At 42.5% G+C, this 24,181-nt stretch overlaps 1 protein-coding gene across 1 annotated transcript in view; it reads left to right on the top strand.

Annotated features, from left to right (window-relative positions):
• LOC110493294 (sodium- and chloride-dependent taurine transporter) overlaps positions 1-22,987 on the top strand; it is a 49,149-nt gene extending 26,162 nt beyond the window's left edge. Inside the window, exons 7-14 of the mRNA XM_036950926.1 lie at positions 520-623; positions 829-953; positions 3,455-3,567; positions 6,734-6,871; positions 10,308-10,410; positions 11,192-11,292; positions 19,000-19,170; positions 20,754-22,987. Of these exons, the coding sequence (XP_036806821.1) occupies positions 520-623; positions 829-953; positions 3,455-3,567; positions 6,734-6,871; positions 10,308-10,410; positions 11,192-11,292; positions 19,000-19,170; positions 20,754-20,912 (1,014 nt within the window). The 3' untranslated portion in view covers positions 20,913-22,987. The remainder of the gene's footprint in view (positions 1-519; positions 624-828; positions 954-3,454; positions 3,568-6,733; positions 6,872-10,307; positions 10,411-11,191; positions 11,293-18,999; positions 19,171-20,753) is intronic.
• The last annotated feature ends 1,194 nt before the right edge of the window (positions 22,988-24,181 follow it).

Consider the following 24,181-nt stretch of genomic DNA (forward strand, 5'->3'; position numbering starts at 1 on the left):
CTGTCCTGTCCTGCTCTGCTCTGCTCTGCTCTGCCCTGCCCCTCCCTGCCCTGACCTGCCCCGCCCTGTCCTGCCCTGCTCTGCTCTGCTCTGCCCTGCTCTGCTCTGCTCTGCCCTGCCCCTCCCTGCCCTGACCTGCCACGCCCTGCCCTGTCCTGCCCTGTCCTGTCCTGCTCTGCCCTGCCCTGCCCCTCCCTGTCCTGCCCTGCCCTGCCCCTCCCTGCCCTGCCCTGTCCTGCGCTGCCCTGCCCTGCCCTGCCCCTCCCTGTCCTGCCCTGCTCTGCCCTGCCCTGCCCCTCCCTGCCCTGTCCTGCCCTGCCCTGCCCCTCCCTGTCCTGCCCTGCCCCTCCCTGCCCTGTCCTGCCCTGCCCTGTCCTGCCCTGCCCTGCCCTGGCTGGGATTCAAACAAACCACACTAAATCCTGGCCTAAAGCCCAAATAGTCAAAATACTACCCAGTGTATCCCAAAGCTTGCGCCTCAGCCTTCGTGTCTTACTTCTCTCCTCCTTCTACCTCCAGGTTTGGATCGATGCCGGCACTCAGATCTTCTTCTCCTATGCCATCTGTCTGGGAGCTATGACATCACTGGGGAGCTACAACAAGTACAAATACAACTGCTATAGGTGAGTGTCAGCGCCAGAGGAGGCGGGAGGGAGGTGATTGGTTGTGGGTCCTAATCCAGTGGGTAAAAGAAAAATGGGTAACAAAACAAGACAAAAAAAAGTGGGGTGGGGGTGGGGGGGGGGGGGGGGGGGGGGGGGTGGAGGGGGGGGGATCTAGGTTCCTTTTGTGTTCATTAACAACCTCCATGACATATGTGTGATATAGGGACTGTTTGCTGCTGGGAGGCCTGAACAGCGGTACCAGTTTTGTGTCTGGCTTCGCAATATTTTCCGTCCTGGGCTTCATGGCACAAGAGCAAGGGGTGGACATTGCCGATGTGGCAGAGTCAGGTACGAGGTGGTCAAAGTGGCAGTGATGGTGGGCGCTGCTACTTAAAAATAAACAAACAACAACTAAACAAACAACAACTAAACAAACAACAAATAAACAAACAACAAATAAACAAACAACAACTAAACAAACAACAAATAAACAAACAACAAATAAACAAACAACAGTTGCTGGTTCTATCCAACAGAAATAACACAACATCTTAAAAAGACACTAGATAAAAGTTAAATGTAATGAAAGAAGTGGATTCATTTTTCGGCAATGGAACACTCGTTGACAGAAATAAAATAGCAAGTTACAGTATAAAAAAACTGCTTACTGAGATAAAAATGTGCAGTGCTTCTGTATGACGTGGACTTCACAGAGTTGGATCTGGTTCGATTCTTCAAGCAATCAAGTGAAATGCTGGTGTGGGGGGAGAGAAAAAAAAAATAGTTTTACTGTTAAATTGGATCTTATCCAGAACGCTAGGGAGCGAAGAGTCATGCCATGCTTGAGAGATCCATCATGACATTTTCTTCTCACGATTACCAGTAGATTTAGGTGTCTGGTTCCAGCCTGTTCCAACAGATATCTACTGTATGAGAGGCAGTAATCAAAGGACTTGTGCCAAGTCAAAACAAAAAACCAAAGAAGTCTGACTCATGGGTACTTAATTCTGTATTTAAGGTCTAGCATACTTATCCATTTTTTTTTCCAATGTTATGCCCATTGTAGATTCTATGCGTTCTGTTTTCTCATTGTAAAAGTATTGTGTTGGGGCAATAATAATTAAGTACCAATTTATTAATTCATTTGAAAACGTCATTCTTCTTCTACTGTGGATTTACAAGAGACAGGCATCCGTGTTGATGTTTTTAGTTTATTTCTTCTGTAATTAAGAAAAAAACACGCCTCATTTCTCCTCTGGTATAGCAGAAATACCTTCTAATATGTGGGTCTTTGTTCTTAATACACTGCAATTCCAGTATTGTTGACCCCCTCTGACAGTGTTTAGTCAGCCTGGACAGTCTGCTCTGGCCTGGAACACACTCTATCCCGGTCCAGGAAACTGGACAGGAAGTTCCTGTCTGTATACAGAGATGCAGTGATGCAGTATGTAGGAAAATAAACATTTTCTTCATATGGATGAAACGAATCTAGTGGATTAGTTGACTGTACGAGAGTAATGCTACTGTAAGTAGTTTAATAGAGGTAATCCAAGGTGTTTCGACAGGAGAATTTTGGTACACAGTACTGTAGTTGGTTTTTGACACCATATTAAAGCTTACACCTCGACTGGGGAAGAGGCAAGTTTGTCTTAAACTGTTGCAACTTGATCCTGAAGAGGTTTTAATTTTAGGGAGATGCAGAGTAGATTCAGATTGGTACCAACGCTAAGGGTGATACATACATTCTGCAGGGTTTTAATTTTAGGGAGATGCAGAGTAGATTCAGATTGGTACCAACGCTAAGGGTGATACATAAATTCTGCAGGGGCGACGCTGTTACCCGCTAGACCAGCCTCAAACACGAGAGAGGCTTTTATTTAGTAATTATTATTAGTGAAGTAACAATGCCAGCTCCGGCAGTCTGCCAGCTAGTCTTGTCGTGTTTGGTTGGATGCCTATTTAACAGTTAAACCAACTTTATACTATGTGTTTTTCTGTTTTTCCTGTTTTGTTTTTTTTAACTTCTGTTGTAACAGGTTATCCCAACGTTATAACGCCACGTTATCGTGACGTTGCTATAGTTACAATCGAGAAGAGGCGACGTATGTTGCCTCTGATCCTGTCATTGTTATTATATACTATATATTCTACTATATACTATACTAGTCATGTTATGTACTAGCCTATATATTGTACTGTATACTATAGAAGTCATGTTATATACTAGCCTATATATTGTACTGTATACTATACTAGTCATGTTATGTACTAGCCTATATATTGTACTGTATACTATAGAAGTCATGTTATATACTAGCCTATATATTGTACTGTATACTATACTAGTCATGTTATATACTAGCCTATATGTTCTACTATATACTATACTAGTCATGTTATATACTAGCCTATATATTGTACTGTATACTATACTAGTCATGTTATATACTAGCCTATATATTGTACTGTATACTATACTAGTCATGTTATATACTAGCCTATATATTGTACTGTATACTATACTAGTCATGTTATATACTAGCCTATATATCCCACTAGTGTAATTGTTATTGATACAGCTGTTGATATTGGATGAACATCGTACTGTTCTATTGTAAGACTTCGTTGACCTTCTTCGATAGTTCTTGTCATTACATGAATACTTAGTCTTACCAGGAACCACAACTTGAGATTTTTATTTTATTTATTTCTTAACATTCGAGTTTGGTCTGTGCTATATTTGGACGCACCAATGCCGGCATCAGACCAGATCAAACGATAGAACCCTGGTTTCTAATTGTGTTTTCTCCACTTCCCCTTCCCCCCTATCTCTTCTTGTTCCTCTCTAGGTCCTGGCTTGGCCTTCATTGCCTATCCTAAAGCTGTGTCTATGATGCCGCTGCCAACCTTCTGGGCTATCCTCTTCTTCATCATGCTTCTGCTGCTGGGTCTCGACAGTCAGGTCAGTACTATACTCATTATGAATCAAGGATCAGAATCTGATTCTGAATCTAAGTCTGAATCTGAGACAGACAGCTCAGTACTGTACTCATTATGAATCAAGGATCAGAATCTGAGTCTGAATCACTCAGGTCAGTACTATACTCATTATGAATCAAGGATCAGAATGATTATAGGTCAGGTCAGGTTGCTATGACACAGTAGTAAGCAGGTTTATTTATACCAGTCATATGAACACTGAGAGGATGAAACACATTTGATGGACTCATAAAAAGGGAAGTTGTACGTTTCAGTAAGTCCGTTTTTTTTTTTTATATGAGTCATATGATTGCTGAGATGGTGAAGCTATATCATGGGTGGTGTCTGAGCTACATGTATTATCATGCATACACATGTACTGACTACTGTAGAACCCTGTACATAAGTATCATAAGATACTGTTACATATCTAGGATTCCATAGACTAACATTGACAGGTTTGAATGTATGTGCTACTGTACAACGCAATACACAAGTAGAATGTGCTACTATAGTACTAGCTTTGGTCTAGAGACTCTAGTGTACACTAGGTAGGTGGTAGTTGAGGACACTATGAAGCAGGAGATAAAAAACTAACAAGAATTCACATTACGGCAGCAGTTGTAGCTAAAACATAGTGTCTCTACTCAGTCAGATCACATTTAGCATCAACATCATTACTTCATTAGAGCTGTCAAATTCACAAGTGGCTCCCAGCATTATACCTAAAGCGGACATCGCCATTGGCTCAACGGCTTCAAGTGAACAGAAACCCTGAGCCTTGTTTACAAGTTGGAACACTGGAATGTGAGATGTTATCTACCTCGATTAGACTGGTAGAAATCCTCATTATTTTTTTTCAGACATTTTTCAATTTGAGTGCAATTGTTTCTATAGTAGCCTACACTTTCTCGTTCTGAATTTCTAACTAGTCGGGTGGGTGTGGCTTCGATGCAATGATTGCAAGAGCAAGCTACTCACACGATTTGAAGGCTCCGACACCGCCTAAACACCCACCCCGACACCGCCTAAACACCTGCTTGGACACCGCCTAAACACCTGCTTGGACACCGCCTAAACACCTGCTTGGACACCGCCAAAACACCTGCTTGGACACCGCCAAAACACCTGCTCCGACACCGCCAAAACACCTGCTTGGACACCGCCAAAACACCTGCTCCGACACCGCCTAAACACCTGCTCCGACACCGCCTAAACACCTGCTTGGACACCGCCTAAACACCTGCTCCGACACCGCCTAAACACCTGCTTGGACACCGCCAAAACACCTGCTTGGACACCGCCAAAACACCTGCTCCGACACCGCCAAAACACCTGCTTGGACACCGCCAAAACACCTGCTTGGACACCGCCTAAACACCTGCTTGGACACCGCCAAAACACCTGCTCCGACACCGCCAAAACACCCTCTTGGACACCGCCTAAACACCCACTTGGACACCGCCTAAACACCCACTTGGACACCGCCTAAACACCCACTTGGACACCACCTAAACACCCTCTTGGACACCACCTAAACACCCTCTTGGACACCGCCTAAACACCCACTTGGACACTGCCTAAACACCCACTTGGACACCGCCTAAACACCCACTTGGACACTGCCTAAACACCCTCTTGGACACCGCCTAAACACCCACTTGGACACCGCCTAAACACCCACTTGCACACCGGCTAAACACCCACTTGGACACCGGCTAAACACCCACTTGGACACCACCGAAACACCCACTTGGACACCACCTAAACACCCACTTGGACACCGCCTAAACAGCCGCAATGTGGGTGTCTGCTATCGCCGGTTAACACCTGATCTTTCTCAGAATAGCTGGGTGACTTGATACAAGAAGTGATAGGTACAAAAAACCAACACTGTTTACTGGCAACTGCTGAGGGTTGTGTCACTGACAATTAAGTTTGTCACCCTCAACAATATCAGATTTCTCTGTGCGGGTGAAATGCAACCCTCTGCTAAGTCATTAATCCTTAGTAATATATATGTTTTCATCCAAAACCAATTACAGTCATTCTTGCATACATTTTATATATGGGGTGGCCACAACAGGAAATGAACGCACATCCTTTGGTGTTTCAATGCTCTTCCAACTGAGCCACACAGGTCCACTATTTTGATACAAGAAGGCAATTGTATTACATACAATTATTTATACTATCCAGATACATAACACATTAAACCCAAAGCGATGTTTTAAGTGAGATGTTAGGGCTCGCCTGAAGCTGAAAAAATGATGGAAATTCACGAGCACCACAAGGGCTAACTTCACCTATGAGCACCACAAGGCCTAACTTCACCTATGAGCACCACAAGGCCTAACTTCACCTATGAGCACCACAAGGCCTAACTTCACCTATGAGCACCACAATGCCTAACTTCACCTATGAGCACCACAAGGGCTAACTTCACCTATGAGCACCACAATGGCTAACTTCATCTATGAGCACCACAAGGCCTAACTTCACCTATGAGCACCACAATGGCTAACTTCACCTATGAGCACCACAAGGCCTAACTTCACCTATGAGCACCACAAGGGCTAACTTCACCTATGAGCACCACAAGGGCTAACTTCACCTATGAGCACCACAACGCCTAACTTCACCTATGAGCACCACAAGGCCTAACTTCACCTATGAGCACCACAAGGCCTAACTTCACCTATGAACACCACAAGGCCTAACTTCACCTATGCACAACCAGGGTTTTCCAGCACACAGCTTTGATCTGCTACAGTTGTTGCAGGACAACTTTCCTGGCATGCAGGAAATGTAAAACCTGTAGTGTATTTGAGGATTAAAAAGGCTTCTCAAGTTTGTAATTTCCATTTAAAAATTTCTGACTTGATTTTCGATCACACAAAAAATGTATCAACCCCTACAGAAATGTCCATTAGTTATAATCCACGTAATAATTCACATTTCCTGATTATTTTCCTGCTGTAGCAAACTGGCTCACATTAAAATCCTACATATCTGTATGATTCAAGCTTTCTCAAACAGCCTAATTCAAATAAATTGATCACAACACTGTTAGCCTATCAGACATTGACCGGTATAGTATGTTAACTGAGTGTTAATGAGATCTCTTGTCTCTGTCTTTCTTTCCCCAGTTTGTGGAAGTGGAAGGACAGATCACTTCCTTGGTGGATCTGTATCCCTCCTTCCTAAGGAAGGGTTACCGTCGGGAAATTTTTATAGCTATTGTGTGCTCCATAAGCTATCTTCTGGGACTTACCATGGTTACTAGGGTAAGTTATCTTCTGGGACTTACCATGGTTACTAGGGTAAGTACTATCTTCTGGGACTTACCATGGTTACTAGGGTAAGTACTATCTTCTGGGACTTACCATGGTTACTAGGGTAAGTTATCTTCTGGGACTTACCATGGTTACTAGGGTAAGTACTATCTTCTGGGACTTACCATGGTTACTTGGGTAAGTACTATCTTCTGGGACTTACCATGGTTACTAGGGTAAGTTATCTTCTGGGGACTTACCATGGTTACTAGGGTAAATATTATCTTCTGGGACGTACCATGGTTACTAGGGTAAGTACTATCTTCTGGGACTTACCATGGTTAGTAGGGTAAGTACTATCTTCTGGGACGTACCATGGTTACTAGGGTAAGTACTATCTTCTGGGACTTACCATGGTTAGTAGGGTAAATACTATCTTCTGGGACTTACCATGGTTACTAGGGTAAGTACTATCTTCTGGGACTTACCATGGTTACTAGGGTAAGTACCATCTTCTGGGACTTACCATGGTTACTAGGGTAAGTACTATCTTCTGGGACTTACCATGGTTACTAGGGTAAATACTATCTTCTGGGACTTACCATGGTTACTAGGGTAAATGCTATCTTCTGGGACTTACCATGGTTACTAGGGTAAGTGCTATCTTCTGGGACTTACCATGGTTACTAGGGTAAGTACTATCGTCTGGGACTTACCATGGTTACTAGGGTAAATATTATCTTCTGGGACGTACCATGGTTACTAGGGTAAGTACTATCTTCTGGGACTTACCATGGTTAGTAGGGTAAGTACTATCTTCTGGGACGTACCATGGTTACTAGGGTAAGTACTATCTTCTGGGACTTACCATGGTTAGTAGGGTAAATTCTATATTCTGGGACTTACCATGGTTACTAGGGTAAGTACTATCTTCTGGGACTTACCATGGTTACTAGGGTAAATACTATCTTCTGGGACTTACCATGGTTACTAGGGTAAATACTATCTTCTGGGACTTACCATGGTTACTAGGGTAAATGCTATCTTCTGGGACTTACCATGGTTACTAGGGTAAGTGCTATCTTCTGGGACTTACCATGGTTACTAGGGTAAGTACTATCGTCTGGGACTTACCATGGTTACTAGGGTAAATACTATCTTCTGGGACTTACCATGGTTACTAGGGTAAATACTATCTTCTGGGACTTACCATGGTTACTAGGGTAAATACTATCTTCTGGGACTTACCATGGTTACTAGGGTAAATGCTATCTTCTGGGACTTACCATGGTTACTAGGGTAAGTGCTATCTTCTGGGACTTACCATGGTTACTAGGGTAAGTACTATCGTCTGGGACTTACCATGGTTACTAGGGTAAATATTATCTTCTGGGACGTACCATGGTTACTAGGGTAAGTACTATCTTCTGGGACTTACCATGGTTAGTAGGGTAAGTACTATCTTCTGGGACGTACCATGGTTACTAGGGTAAGTACTATCTTCTGGGACTTACCATGGTTAGTAGGGTAAATACTATCTTCTGGGACTTACCATGGTTACTAGGGTAAGTACTATCTTCTGGGACTTACCATGGTTACTAGGGTAAGTACCATCTTCTGGGACTTACCATGGTTACTAGGGTAAATACTATCTTCTGGGACTTACCATGGTTACTAGTAGTGTACTTTCACTTTTTACACTGATATCATATTATTGTAGTAGTGTTACTGAAGTAAGGTCTAGTAAATGTACTTTCCTACACCCCCTTAATGAATACAAAACGATCTGACTAAAGTTATTTATGTCTAATATTATACTTTGCCCTAAAATGGTACTGTGGCCTCTGCTATTACTGCTGTCTCCATTATCAGCTTCCATAACAATGCGGGCTATAGACATATTAGGGCATAACTTTCAATACAATATACAGCACCACATGTGTAGTACAGTAAATAGCTACACCCGAAGGCAGTGGTTCCCAAACAGGGGTACAAAGATCCCCAGAGGTACTCAGGTCAGAACCAGTGAGTACAAGTTTGGGAACCACTACTGCCCTAATGAATAGAACAAAGTATTAAGGGGGATTGTTTATAAACCTTAGAATTCCCCTAGCAACAAGAGTCCCAAAACAACAGTTCCACTTCCTCTTTTCCGCTCTTCTCATGCCAGCCAGTCCCTTATAATAACACCACTAAATATGCTGCTGTACTATCAAGAGCTTCCCTGTAGCCTACGGTATGATCTATTTAGAGACGCTTCTGGCTCACACACTTAAATCGCTGTCTTTTATCTCCACTCTTTCTGAAAACCTCCCTGCCTCACGGCCTCACAATGTAGAAACAAGCATGTGATTCCCCTCAGGCAGGCCCCCTAGACAGCCAGGGAGTCAGGGACTTACTGCTTTATCCACGTTTTTTCCATGACATCACAATCTCATGCTGCCTCTCACGGAGTGCTCTGTTGGAACACTGGACGGCTCAAGGTTCCGTTGGGCTATTCCGTTGGAACACTGAACCGCTCAAGGTTCCGTTGGGATATTCCGTTGGAACACTGAACCGCTCAAGGTTCCGTTGGGATATTCCGTTGGAACACTGAACCGCTCAAGGTTCCGTTGGGCTATTCCGTTGGAACACTGAACCGCTCAAGGTTCCGTTGGGCTATTCCGTTGGAACACTGAACCGCTCAAGGTTCCGTTGGGATATTCCGTTGGAACACTGAACCGCTCAAGGTTCCGTTGGGCTATTCCGTTGGAACACTGAACCGCTCAAGGTTCCGTTGGGCTATTCCGTTGGAACACTGAACCGCTCAAGGTTCCGTTGGGCTATTCCGTTGGAACACTGAACCGCTCAAGGTTCCGTTGGGCTATTCCGTTGGAACACTGAACCGCTCAAGGTTCCGTTGGGCTATTCCGTTGGAACACTGAACCGCTCAAGGTTCCGTTGGGCTATTCCGTTGGAACACTGAACCGCTCAAGGTTCCGTTGGGCTATTCCGTTGGAACACTGAACCGCTCAAGGTTCCATTAGGCTATTCCGTTGGAACACTGAACGGCTCAAGGTTCCGTTGGGCTATTCCGTTGGAACACTGAACCGCTCAAGGTTCCATTAGGATATTCCGTTGGAACACTGAACGGCTCAAGGTTCCGTTGGGCTATTCCGTGCATTCCACAGGTCACGTTTATAAGTGAGTCATCAAAAACATAATCAAGATTAGGAAAAGTTTCACGGCACACCGGTTGGAAACAATTGACGTAGGAAACAGAGTGTCACTTGGAATGCAAACCTGTGTATTCTCCCACCACTAGTCTTAGGGGCCAACACCCTCTCCAGCCCTACATACACTACAGTATATTGACTTCTACTGTATCTCTGACTGTACATCTATCTTAGCATGGCTACATTCCAACATGAGCCAAGCACTAAATCCTGCCTGTCTCTCTCTCCCACAGGGTGGCATGTATGTATTTCAGCTCTTTGACTACTATGCAGCCAGCGGTGTGTGCCTTTTGTGGGTTGCATTCTTTGAATGTATTGCTGTAGCCTGGGTTTATGGTACGTCTGCTCTGGAACAAAATCCTCTGTGTGTCTGTATAGAAACTGTGAACATTCAACGTCCTCGGGCTCTATGTCAGTTAAACATATCATCAGTTAACAGATGTTCTTAACCAGAGCAACATACAGGAGCAATTCAGGTTAAGTGTCTTCCTCATGGGCACATCGACAGATTTTTTTTTTCTCCACCTAGGCCAGGATTCAGGGATTTGAACCAGCAACGTTTTGATTTACTGGCCCATTGTCTTAAGCGCTAGGCTACCTTTTTATAATACTGTACAATCACAAATAGTCATGCTATCTAGAGGTTTTACAGTTCTGTCTCGAGTGCAACAAATATATATTTTTTACCTTTGTTACACTTTATTGTTGCATTGTATCAACTGACAGTGCCAAGACCGAGAAGGAGACCCAGAATATGTGTCCCATCACAAAGACAAGAATGAGACATACTATATTGGGGAAATCTGTCTGATTTGCCAATTATGTCGTGTCATAATTTACACTTTTGGACATTTTGGTCATTTGGCGGACGCTCTCATCCAGAGCGACTTACAGTTAGTTCATGGATCTTAAGATAGCTAGGTGAAAAACAGCCACATATCTCAGTCATAGTAAGTACACTTTCCCCTCAGTAAAGTAGCTATCAGCAAAGTCAGAACTAGAGGGGATAGGGGGGGGGGGGGGGGGGGGGGGGGGGGGTGAAGTGCAAGTGTTTGTTCAGGATTTTTTTTAAATGTTAAAAAGTGCCCCCTATTTAACTATGTTCTCCTCTCGTCAGGCGTTGATAATTTCTATGATGCGATTGAAGACATGATTGGCTACAGACCAAATCCCTGGATGAAATGGAGCTGGTCTGTGATCACGCCTCTTCTTTGTGTGGTGAGTCTATGTTAATTGATACTGACATTCTGGACCCGACTGACTGTACATGATGTGCACTGGTCAAAACATGAACTGCCCCTTTATATTTACCTTGATTTAACCAGGCAAGTCAGTTAAGAGCAAATTCTTATCTTCAATGACGGCCTAGGAACAGTGGGGTTAACTGCCTGTTCAGGGGTAGAATAACAGATTTTTACCTTGTCAGCTCGGGGATTCGATCTTGCAACCTTTCGATCCAACTGTCCCTGTATATAGCTACTGACCCTGGAACTGACCCTGTATATAGCTACTGACCCTGGAACTGACCCTGTATATAGCTACTGACCCTGGAACTGTCCCCGTAACTGACCCTGTATATAGCTACTGACCCTGTATATTTATTTTATTTATTTTTATTTTTTATTTCACCTTTATTTAACCAGGTAGGCAAGTTGAGAACAAGTTGTGACCTGGCCAAGATAAAGCAAAGCAGTTCGACACATACAACGACACAGAGTTACACATGGAGTAAAACAAACATACAGTCAATAATACAGTATAAATAAGTATATATACGATGTGAGCAAATGAGGTGAGATAAGGGAGGTGAAGGCAAAAAAGGCCATGGTGGCAAAGTAAATACAATATAGAAAGTAAAACACTGGAATGGTAGATTTGCAGTGGAAGAATGTGCAAAGTATAAATAAAAATTATGGGGTGCAAAGGAGCAAAATAAATAAATAAATTAAATATAGTAGGGAAAGAGGTAGTTGTTTGGGCTAAATTATAGGTGGGCTATGTACAGGTGCAGTAATCTGTGAGCTGCTCTGACAGTTGGTGCTTAAAGCTAGTGAGGGAGATAAGTGTTTCCAGTTTCAGAGATTTTTGTAGTTCGTTCCAGTCATTGGCAGCAGAGAACTGGAAGGAGAGGCGGCCAAAGAAAGAATTGGTTTTGGGGGTGACTAGAGAGATATACCTGCTGGAGCGTGTGCTACAGGTGGGAGATGCTATGGTGACCAGCGAGCTGAGATAAGGGGGGACTTTACCTAGCAGGGTCTTGTAGATGACATGGAGCCAGTGGGTTTGGCGACGAGTATGAAGCGAGGGCCAGCCAACGAGAGTGTACAATGGTGGGTAGTATATGGGTCTTTGGTGACAAAACGGATTGCACTGTGATAGACTGCATCCAATTTGTTGAGAAGGGTATTGGAGGCTATTTTGTAAATGACATCGCCAAAGTCGAGGATTGGTAGGATGGGTATGTTTGGCAGCATGAGTGAAGGATGCTTTGTTGCGAAATAGGAAGCCAATTCTAGATTTAACTTTGGATTGGAGATGTTTGATATGGGTCTGGAAGGAGAGTTTACAGTCTAACCAGACACCTAAGTATTTGTAGTTGTCCACGTATTCTAAGTCAGAGCCGTCCAGAGTAGTGATGTTGGACAGGCGGGTAGGTGCAGGTAGCGATCGGTTGAAGAGCATGCATTTAGTTTTACTTGTATTTAAGAGCTATTGGAGGCCACGGAAGGAGAGTTGTATGGCATTGAAGCTCGTCTGGAGGGTTGTTAACACAGTGTCCAAAGAAGGGCCAGAAGGGTCCTTTATGTAGCTTACTTACTTCCTCCTGTTCTTCTTATTTCTATTTTTCGTGTGCTTTTATTAAAAATAAATATTATAGTACTACTGATATTAATACAGCATTGTTGGGAAAGAACAAGAAAGGCCTTTCACTGTACTAGTGCACGTGACAATAAACACTTGAAACTTGCCTGCTGAGAGGAAGAGGGAGAGGGAGAAGAGGAGGAGAAGAGAGGGAGAAGAGAGGCAAAGACTGGATGAGAGGAGGGGAGAGAACAGAAGAGAAGACTGGATGAGAGGAGAGAAGAGAGGCAAAGACTGGATGAGAGGAGAGAAGAAGACTGGATGAGAGGAGAGAAGAGAGGCAAAGACTGGATGAGGGGAGGGGAGAGAAGAGAAGACTGGATGAGGGGAGAGAAGAGAGGAGAATACTGGATGAGAGGAGAGAAGAGAGGCAAAGACTGGATGAGTGGAGGGGAGAGAAGAGAAGACTGGATGAGAGGAGGGGAGATAACAGAGGAGAAGACTGGATGAAAGGAGGGGAGAGAAGAGAGGAGAAGACTGGATGAGAGGACGGGAGAGAAGAGAAGACTGAATGAGAGGACGGGAGAGAAGAGAGGAGAAGACTGGATGAAAGGAGGGGAGAGAAGAGAGGAGAAGACTGGATGAGAGGAGGGGAGATAACAGAGGAGAAGACTGGATGAGAGGAGGGGAGAGAACAGAGGAGAAGACTGGATGAGAGGAGGGGAGAGAACAGAGGAGAACAATGAATGAGAGGAGGGGAGAGAACAGAGGAGAAGACTGGATGAGAGGAGGGGAGAGGAACGAGAGGAGAAGACTGGATGAGAGGACGGGAGAGAAGAGAGGAGAAGACTGGATGAGAGGAGGGGAGATAAGAGAGGAGAAGACTGGATGAGAGGAGGGGAGAGAAGAGAAGACTGGATGAGAGGACGGGAGAGAAGAGAGGAGAAGACTGGATGAGAGGAGGGGAGAGAAGAGAGGAGAAGACTGGATGAGAGGGGGGAGAGAAGAGAGGAGAAGATTGGATGAGAGGAGAGAAGAGAAGAGAGGAGAAGACTGGATGAGAGGAGGGGAGAGAAGAGAAGACTGGATGAGAGGAGAGAAGAGAACAGAGGAGAAGACTGGATGAGAGGGGGGAGAGAAGAGAGGAGAAGATTGGATGAGAGGAGGGGAGATAACAGAGGAGAAGATTGGATGAGAGGAGAAGACTGGATGAGAGGGGGGAGAGAAGAGAGGAGAAGATTGGATGAGAGGGGGGAGAGAAGAGAGGAGAAGATTGGATGAGAGGAGGGGAGATAACAGAGGAGAAGACTGGATGAGAGGAGGGGAGGGGAGAGAAGAGAAGACTGGATGAGAGGACGGGAGAGAAGAGAGGAGAAGACTGGATGAGAGGGGGGGAGAGAAGAGAGGAGAAGACTGGATGAGAGGAGGGGAGAGGAACGAGAGGAGCGGGGGGAGGGGGAGAGGAGAGTTAGACAGTAGACCAATTCCTATCAGAGCTTTAGGGCTAGGGTCTTAAATTGGGTGGTGGGGTGCGGGGTTTTAGGATAATTTGCATAACAACAGTGGCCAGGTCTCCCTCTCTAAAACCCTATCGTTACATTTCACTCCCGTGTTGCCCTGCGTCCTTGTAGGTTAAAGGGTAACTAACAGGTGGCTGGTGGTAAAACTGTGTGTTCGGTGCTGGATTAAAACGGTTAAGGCATTTGGGAAATGTGGTGCTTGGCTCCGTCTTTAGACTAATCTCAATTAATCCCCTTAACGACCAGGAAACACATTGCTAATTGTTCTCATGAGACGAACTAAACGGGAGACTGAGGATCATTTGAGGAGAATGAGAGGGACTAAGGAGAATCTGAAGAGAGTATATGTTTATGAATGTGTATTACTGACGGCCCTGATGTTATTGTGGTGGCGGTAGACACCACCATTTGATATGGGAGTAGCCTTATTATCAATTTCGTCAAATAATTGTTTTAATTTAAAAACCTCACAGTGAAATGCTGAATACAACAGGTGTAGTAGACCTTACAGTGAAATGCTGAATACAACAGGTGTAGTAGACCTTACAGTGAAATGCTGAATACAACAGGTGTAGTAGACCTTACAGTGAAATGCTGAATACAACAGGTGTAGTAGACCTTACAGTGAAATGCTGAATACAACAGGTGTAGTAGACCTTACAGTGAAATGCTGAATACAACAGGTGTAGTAGACCTTACAGTGAAATGCTGAATACAACAGGTGTAGTAGACCTTACAGTGAAATGCTGAATACAACAGGTGTAGTAGACCTTACAGTGAAATGCTGAATACAACAGGTGTAGTAGACCTTACAGTGAAATGCTGAATACAACAGGTGTAGTAGACCTTACAGTGAAATGTTGAATACAACAGGTGTAGTAGACCTTACAGTGAAATGCTGAATACAACAGGTGTAGTAGACCTTACAGTGAATTGCTGAATACAACAGGTGTTGTAGACCTTACAGTGAAATGCTGAATGCAACAGGTGTAGTAGACCTTACAGTGAAATGCTGAATACAACAGGTGTAGTAGACCTCACAGTGAAATGCTGAATACAACAGGTGTAGGTAGACCTCACAGTGAAATGCTGAATACAACAGGTGTAGGTAGACCTTACAGTGAAATGCTGAATACAACTGGTGTAGGTAGACCTTACAATGAAATGCTGAATACAACTGGTGTAGTAGACCTTACAGTGAAATGCTGAATACAACAGGTGTAGTAGACCTTACAGTGAAATGCTGAATACAACAGGTGTAATAGACCTTACAGTGAAATGCTGAATACAACAGGTGTAGTAGACCTTACAGTGAAATGCTGAATTTAACAGGTGTAGGTAGACCTTACAGTGAAATGCTGACTACAACAGGTGTAGTAGACCCTACAGTGAAATGCTGAATACAACAGGTGTAGTAGACCTTACAGTGAAATGCTGAATACAACAGGTGTAGTAGACCTTACAGTGAAATGCTGAATACAACAGGTGTAGTAGACCTTACAGTGAAATGCTGACTTACCCTAACCCTCTAATCAACAGTGCAATTTTTACGGTTACTGTTTATTTCATCGTATTCTTATTACTAAAATAAAATAAGTTAAGTTTAAGTTTTAGTTTAACCACATCAGGACAACTCAGAGTATGCTATTCTGTTCTTCTGAAATAAACTACATGCTCTTCACATCATGTTTCTTTAGACCGGTCTAAAATAAATAATGGATTTATTGTGATGGTATAGGCTATATTACATGGATTTATTGTTAAGGTGTAGGCTACATTACATGGATTTATTGTGAAGTTGTCAGATATATTACATGGATTTATTGTGAAGGTGTAGACTATATTACATGGATTTATTGTGAAGGTGTAGACTATATTACATGGATTTATTGTGAAGGTGTAGGCTATATTACATGGATTTATTGTGAAGTTGTCAGATATATTACATGGATTTATTGTGAAGGTGTAGACTATATTACATGGATTTATTGTGAAGGTATAGGCTATATTACATGGATTTATTGTGAAGGTATAAGCTATATTACATGGATTTATTGTGAAGGTGTCAGATATATTACATGGATTTATTGTGATGGTGTAGAATATATTACATGGATTTATTGTGAAGGTGTAGACTATATTACATGGATTTATTGTGAAGGTGTAGACTATATTACATGGATTTATTGTGAAGGTATAAGCTATATTACATGGATTTATTGTGAAGGTGTAGAATATATTACATGGATTTATTGTGAAGTTGTCAGATATATTACATGGATTTATTGTGAAGGTGTAGACTATATTACATGGATTTATTGTGAAGGTATAGGCTATATTACATGGATTTATTGTGAAGGTGTAGGCTATATTACATGGATTTATTGTGAAGGTATAAGCTATATTACATGGATTTATTGTGATGGTGTAGAATATATTACATGGATTTATTGTGAAGTTGTCAGATATATTACATGGATTTATTGTGAAGGTGTAGACTATATTACATGGATTTATTGTGAAGGTATAGGCTATATTACATGGATTTATTGTGAAGGTGTAGGCTATATTACATGGATTTATTGTGAAGGTATAGGATATATTACATGGATTCATTGTGAAGGTATAGGATATATTACATGGATTTATTGTGAAGTTGTCAGATATATTACATGGATTTATTGTGAAGGTGTAGGCTATATTACATGGATTTATTGTGAAGTTGTCAGATATATTACATGGATTTATTGTGAAGGTGTAGACTATATTACATGGATTTATTGTGAAGGTGTAGGATATATTACATGGATTTATTGTGAAGTTGTCAGATATATTACATGGATTTATTGTGAAGGTGTAGACTATATTACATGGATTTATTGTGAAGGTGTAGACTATATTACATGGATTTATTGTGAAGGTGTAGACTATATTACATGGATTTATTGTGAAGGTGTAGACTATATTACATGGAGTTATTGTGATGGTGTAGGTAGACTATATTACATGGATTTATTGTGAAGGTGTAGGCTATATTACATGGATTTATTGTGAAGGTGTAGACTATATTACATGGATTTATTGTGAAGGTGTAGGCTATATTACATGGATTTATTGTGAAGGTGTAGACTATATTACATGGATTTATTGTGAAGGTGTAGACTATATTACATGGATTTATTGTGAAGGTGTAGGCTATATTACATGGATTTATTGTGAAGGTGTAGACTATATTACATGGATTTATTGTGAAGGTGGAGGCTATATTACATGTATTTATTGTGAAGGTATAGGAGATATTACATGGATTTATTAGACTTTTTAACATGTAGATGTTCCAAAGGTCTGCATCAGTGTCTTGTAGGTTATATGTGGAAGCCAGGAGATGCGTGTATGTTAATTAGGTGTTTATGTTAATTATGTGTTTATGTTAATTAGGTGCTTATGTTAATTATGCGTTTATGTTAATTATGTGCTTATGTTAATTAACGGTAAATTACCGTGAGACCGACACTTATTTCCTTGACAATCACCGGCTGACGAACTTTCGTGACCGCCACGGCCCTATTCAGAACAAACTGTCCATTACATAAAACAAGGCCCAACCGTTTCCTGATTGTCAGACAATGGAGAATATGAGTTACCAGAAATTCATCAACGCTCCCTTATGTCGCTTACTGCTTATAGCTTGTTATTCTTAGCTTACAGTGTACACAGTGTACATGCCACATGTTATTTGTGTAAACTTCTACATGTATATCCTGTTTATCATCTGTATATCCTGTTTATCATCTGTATATCCTGTTTATCATCTGTCTATATATCCTGTTTATCATCTGTATATCCTGTTTATCATCTGTATATCCTGTTTATCATCTGTATATCCTGTTTATCATCTGTATATCCTGCTCATCATCTGTATATCCTGTTTATCATCTGCATATCCTGTTTATCATTTGTCTATATATCCTGTTTATCATCTGTATATCCTGTTTATCATCTGTCTACATATCCTGTTTATTGTGGCAGCACCATTTCACCAAGTCAAATTCCTGTACATGCAAAACAGGATATGCAGACAGATGATAAGCAGGATATACAGACAGATGATAAACAGGATATACAGACAGATGATAAACAGGATATACAGACAGACGATAAACAGGATATACAGACAGACGATAAGCAGGATATACAGACAGATGATAAACAGGATATACAGACAGATGATAAACAGGATATACAGACAGATGATAAACAGGATATACAGACAGATGATAAACAGGATATACAGACAGATGATAAACAGGATATACAGACAGATGATAAACAGGATATACAGACAGATGATAAGCAGGATATACAGACAGATGATAAGCAGGATATACAGACAGATGATAAACAGGATATACAGACGGATGATAAGCAGGATATACAGACGGATGATAAGCAGGATATACAGACAGATGATAAGCAGGATATACAGACAGATGATAAGCAGGATATACAGACAGATGATAAACAGGATATACAGACAAATGATAATGTATTTTGAGAATAAAGGTGAATTCTGATTTCCATTGCTGTTTTTCTCTGCCTCCAGGGTTGCTTCGTCTTCTCCTTGGTCAAATATAAACCTTTGACGTACAACAAGGTCTACGAGTACCCCGACTGGTCCATCGGTGTGGGCTGGACTCTGGCCCTGGCTTCTATGATCTGTATTCCTATGGTGGTGGTCATCAAGATCATCCAGTCCGATGGACCACTCATAGAGGTCAGTACTCAATCCATATAGCCCCTAGACCCTGGCCCTTAGCTCCTACCCCCTTGGCCCTCCCCCTATTCCCATACCCTTGTGCCCTGGTCCCTATCCCTAGGCTCCTACCCCTAGACTCTGGCCCCTACTCCTAGACCCCTACCCGTAGACTCTGGCCACTATTCCTAGACCCCTACCCGTAGACTCTGGCCCCTACTCCTAGACCCCTACCCATAGACTCTGGCCCCTACTCCTAGATCCCTACCCATAGACTCTGGCCCCTACCCCTAGAAGCCTACGCCTACTTCTAGACCCCTAACCTTAGACGCTGGCCCCTAACCCTAGAACCCTGGCCCCTACTCCTAGACCCCTAACCCTAGACTCCGGCCCCTTCTCCTAGACCCCTCACCCTAGACTCTGGCCCCTAACCCTAGAACCTGGCTCCTACTCCTAGACCCCTACCCCTAGACCCTTACTCCTAGACCCCTAACCCTAGACTCCGGCCCCTACTCCTAGACCCCTAACCCTAGACTCTGGCCCCTACTCCTAGACCCCTAACCCTAGACACTGGCCCCTACTCCTAGACCCCTAACCCTAGACTCTGGCCCCTTCTCTTAGACCCCTAACCGTAGACCCTGGCCCCTACTCCTAGACCCCTCACCCTAGACTCTGGCTCCTTCTTCTAGACCCCTAACCCTAGACTCTGGCTCCTTCTCCTAGACCCCTAACCCTAGACTCTGGCCCCTACCCCTAGACCCCTACTCCTAGACTCTGGCCCCTACTCCCAGACCCCTAACCCTAGACCCTGGCCCCTACTCCTAGACCCCTAACACTAGACTCTGGCCCCTACTCCTAGACCCCTAACCCTAGACTCTGGCCCCTTCTCTTAGACCCCTAACCGTAGACCCTGGCCCCTACTCCTAGACCCCTCACCCTAGACTCTGGCTCCTTCTTCTAGACCCCTAACCCTAGACTCTGGCTCCTTCTCCTAGACCCCTAACCCTAGACTCTGGCCCCTACCCCTAGACCCCTACTCCTAGACTCTGGCCCCTACTCCTAGACCCCTAACCCTAGACCCTGGCCCCTACTCCTAGACCCCTAACACTAGACTCTGGCCCCTACCCCTAGACCCTGGCCCCTACTCCTAGACCCCTAACCCTAGACCCTGGCCCCCTACTCCTAGACCCCTAACCCTAGAACCCTGGCCCCTACTCCTAGAACCCTGGCTCCTACTCCTAGACCCCTACTCCTAGACCCTGGCCCCTACCCCTAGACCGATACTCCTAGACCCTGGCCCCTACTCCTAGACCCCTAACCCTAGAACCCTGGCCCCTACACCTAGACCCCTACTCCTAGACCCTGGCCCCTACACCTAGACCCCTACTCCTAGACCTTGGCCCCTACTCCTAGACCCCTACTCCTAGACCCTGGCCCCTACTCCTAGACCCCTACTCCTAGACCCTGGCCCCTACCCCTAGAACCCTGTGGAGGTCTCATGTCCATCCATCTATAACAGATACACTTACAGTCATATAATCATACTTGTATATTGGTATTTACTGTGAAGTTAAACAGAGCTTTTCTTTTTTTTCTCCCTCCAGAGGATCAAGGCTGTGGCGGCTCCGCTAGGAGGTGCTAGCTCCCGTCCAGCCGACCACCGTTCTAAGGGCAAGGCTTGCGAGCTGGCCTTCCCGCTGGACCCCAACGGGAACAACGGCCTGATCAAGCCCACCCACACTATTGTAGAAACCATGATGTGAGCGCTCTCTGTGAGAGGAAAGATTCTTTTTTTTTTTTCTTTTCTTTTTTTTTTTAATACCCCGCTTTCTATGTTATTATACTATATTATCGCTAAACTAGTTGTAGGACCAGGTTTACATGTATCTGCACTAGGACGGTTCTTGTTTTTTTGTTTTGTTTTCTACAGAGGAAGTTACATTATTGGGTTTCCTGTCTATGTTTTTAATATTTTTTCATTAAACTATTGTTAAGAATATTAATGTTATTATGATTGAAGTTAAAAGTAAAAAAAAAAAAAAAAAAAAATTGATCTCCAAGTCACATGGAGCAGCAGTATCTTATAAGAACAGAATCAGACAATTCCTACTTATTTTCCCCTGTTGAATTATTAGTGGTCTGTCTCTATTTTGGCGTGGATACTTTTAAGAAAGAAAAAAAGAAGGCTGTATAAAACCCGGAAGAACGAAATGTGTGTCGTGGTTTCAGCTGTAACATTTGATCAACCTAGTTGCTCTCAGCTTTAACTAATGTCTATAGTATGATAATATTGTGGAGGTGGTGCCTCTTGTAATACAGTGAGATTAGTCGAGTGTGTTTTGTCGTTGATGTTTGTTGTAAAATTTACAGCTGAACCTGAACGTACCTCCACTACTAAGCTGAGTTCAGGGTCCAAGAACATCTCATCTACAGTTGCGGGCCACTAAAACAAAACAAAAATGAAACCCTGTACCTGTCTGCTGTACCGGGTTTTGTGACAAACAATTGCTAGAAGGCACTTGAGCATCTTGACCCAATTGTTTTGCCAGTATATATATAACACTGCAGTGCAACCTAACGTTTTAGTGCCAGCAACTGTACTTGGCTGTGGAGGTACAGACCTGTCCTCCCTGTACGGTGTACTGTGTACATACAGTCAGCCCAACTCCATTTTAGACTAGACTAAAATCGGTGTGGACACTACTGCTACGTACCACCCATCCATCCCAGTGCATACACTAGCTACATCACACGTGTTTAAAGTCTCTGATTGATTATTTTCACTTAAATAATGGAGTGGGTTTTCCTTTTATTCTTAGTGTTTTAGTCTCTTGTCGTATTTCTGGCTATAGATAGAGGACGTGACATAGTGGCAAGTCAATAAGAAGCACAACAGCACACTATATAACACATTTACCATCTCTGAAGTCTGTCTCAAGATCACTATATTACACATTTACCATCTCTGAAGTCTGTCTGTTCCATGATTGATAGGAGCCTAAAGGACCTGCCATAATGACATGATACATTAATGTATATTCCCCATACAGTAACTATTGAAGTACAACTTAATTTATACTCCCCATACAGTAACTATTGCTCATTAAGGAACCATCCAAATGCAAGCAAACCTCTTATCAATAAGATCTTTCCATTGAATTGCTGTAGGCTAGGTCAGTGAAATTCTGATGTAATTGACTAATATACTAACTAATAATATCCACTCCCTGCAGCCTTCTCACACTAAGCTTAGTTTCAAATATTACATTAGCTTTTCAAAGAGGCAGAAACAATTCAAACAAAAGCCTGTTGAGATTTGAAGCGTTTATTCTTCACAATGCAAAGATATTCTTCACAATGCAAAGATATTCTTCACAATGCAAAGATAGTCTTCACAATGCAAAGATATTCTTCACAATGCAAAGATAGTCTTCACAATGCAAAGATAGTCTTCACAATGCAAAGATATTCTTCACAGTGCAAAGATATTCTTCACAATGCAAAGATATTCTTCACAATGCAAAGATAGTCTTCTTCGAATGGAATGTTGAAATGTGAAACCCCACATAGTGAATGGAAACTTTGGTTGATTTTTATTTAAAAATTTTGTTGTATACAATTAGAAAATGTTTTTTTTTTATTTGACTTTTATTGTTTTTCTATCACATTTTTTTTTTTGCCTTTTGTATTCAAAATGTAAAATGTAAAAATGACCAGCCCGTCTCCACACTTCCTGAGGATGTAACGTCAGTTAACAACTTGCTGTTAATCAACAAAACTGCAATTTGTAATGTGCAATACTTTGTAGAAAGATAAGTATGTTTTTCACTCTGTTTTTTTATTTTTATTTTTTTAAATAGGTTGTACTTTTTACTTTGGAAGTAATGGAGAAAAGAGGATAAAACATTCTAAAACAATGCGAGAGACAAAAAAAAAATACAATTTCAGGGGCCAATGAAAACCACAAAATGTTATGCCATAATATCAACAAAGAAACAATGTTCATTGCAGTAGTATCATTCTCTGTCATAACACACACACACACACACACACACACACACACACACACACACACACACACACACACACACACACACACACACACACACACACACACACACACACACACACACACACACACACACAATTTGATTCATCTTTACCAAAAGATATACACAAATATTGTCGCAATGAAAGTAGTCCTGCCATTTTATAACTATTGACTCAATGCTTTCTCGTAGTCTGGATTGACCTGTGACGTACAGGTGACATTCTAAAATGACGCTGCCACCAAAACTTAGGCCTACCTGTGATTCAAAGGGGTTAAATGTGGAAGACATTTCAGTTGAATGCAGTCAGTTGTTTAACTGACTAGGTATCCCCTTTTACTTTTACCATAGTGCTGTTAGTTTGTATAGGAGATTATGACCCGCAGAAATTAAACGCGAGCAGTTAGCTAGCTAGATACCTGTAACAAATCACTAGTAGTTAGCTAGCTAGGTACCTGTAACAAATCACTAGTAGTTAGCTAGCTAGGTACCTGTAACAAATCACTAGTAGTTAGCTAGCTAGGTACCTGTAACAAATCACTAGTAGTTAGCTAGCTAGATACCTGTGACAAATCACTAGTAGTTAGCTAGCTAGATACCTGTGACAAATCACTAGTAGTTAGCTAGCTAGATACCTGTAACAAATCACTAGTAGTTAGCTAGCTAGATACCTGTAACAAATCACTAGTAGTTCGCTAGCTAGGTGCCTTACAGGTGCCGTATCAAAGAAGCTCACTGAAAACCAAATGAAAAAGCAATTTTATGGTGAAGATAATGGCACCCAGTCCATCGCTGGAGATTGGAGAAGTCTATCACAGATAGAAAACATAATGTTAAACTTCTTAACTCTCCTGCCTCGTATACATTACATGACATACCTTTATAAGAATGTACAAGGGGAAATGTTTTTAATCCATAAAGAAGAAACCTTTTTAAAAAAAAAAAAAAATTGAAAGATTTTATTTTTTATTTCTATGGCGCTA

Source organism: Oncorhynchus mykiss, chromosome 17 (genome assembly GCF_013265735.2).
Source record: "Oncorhynchus mykiss isolate Arlee chromosome 17, USDA_OmykA_1.1, whole genome shotgun sequence".
NCBI lineage: Eukaryota > Metazoa > Chordata > Actinopteri > Salmoniformes > Salmonidae > Oncorhynchus > Oncorhynchus mykiss.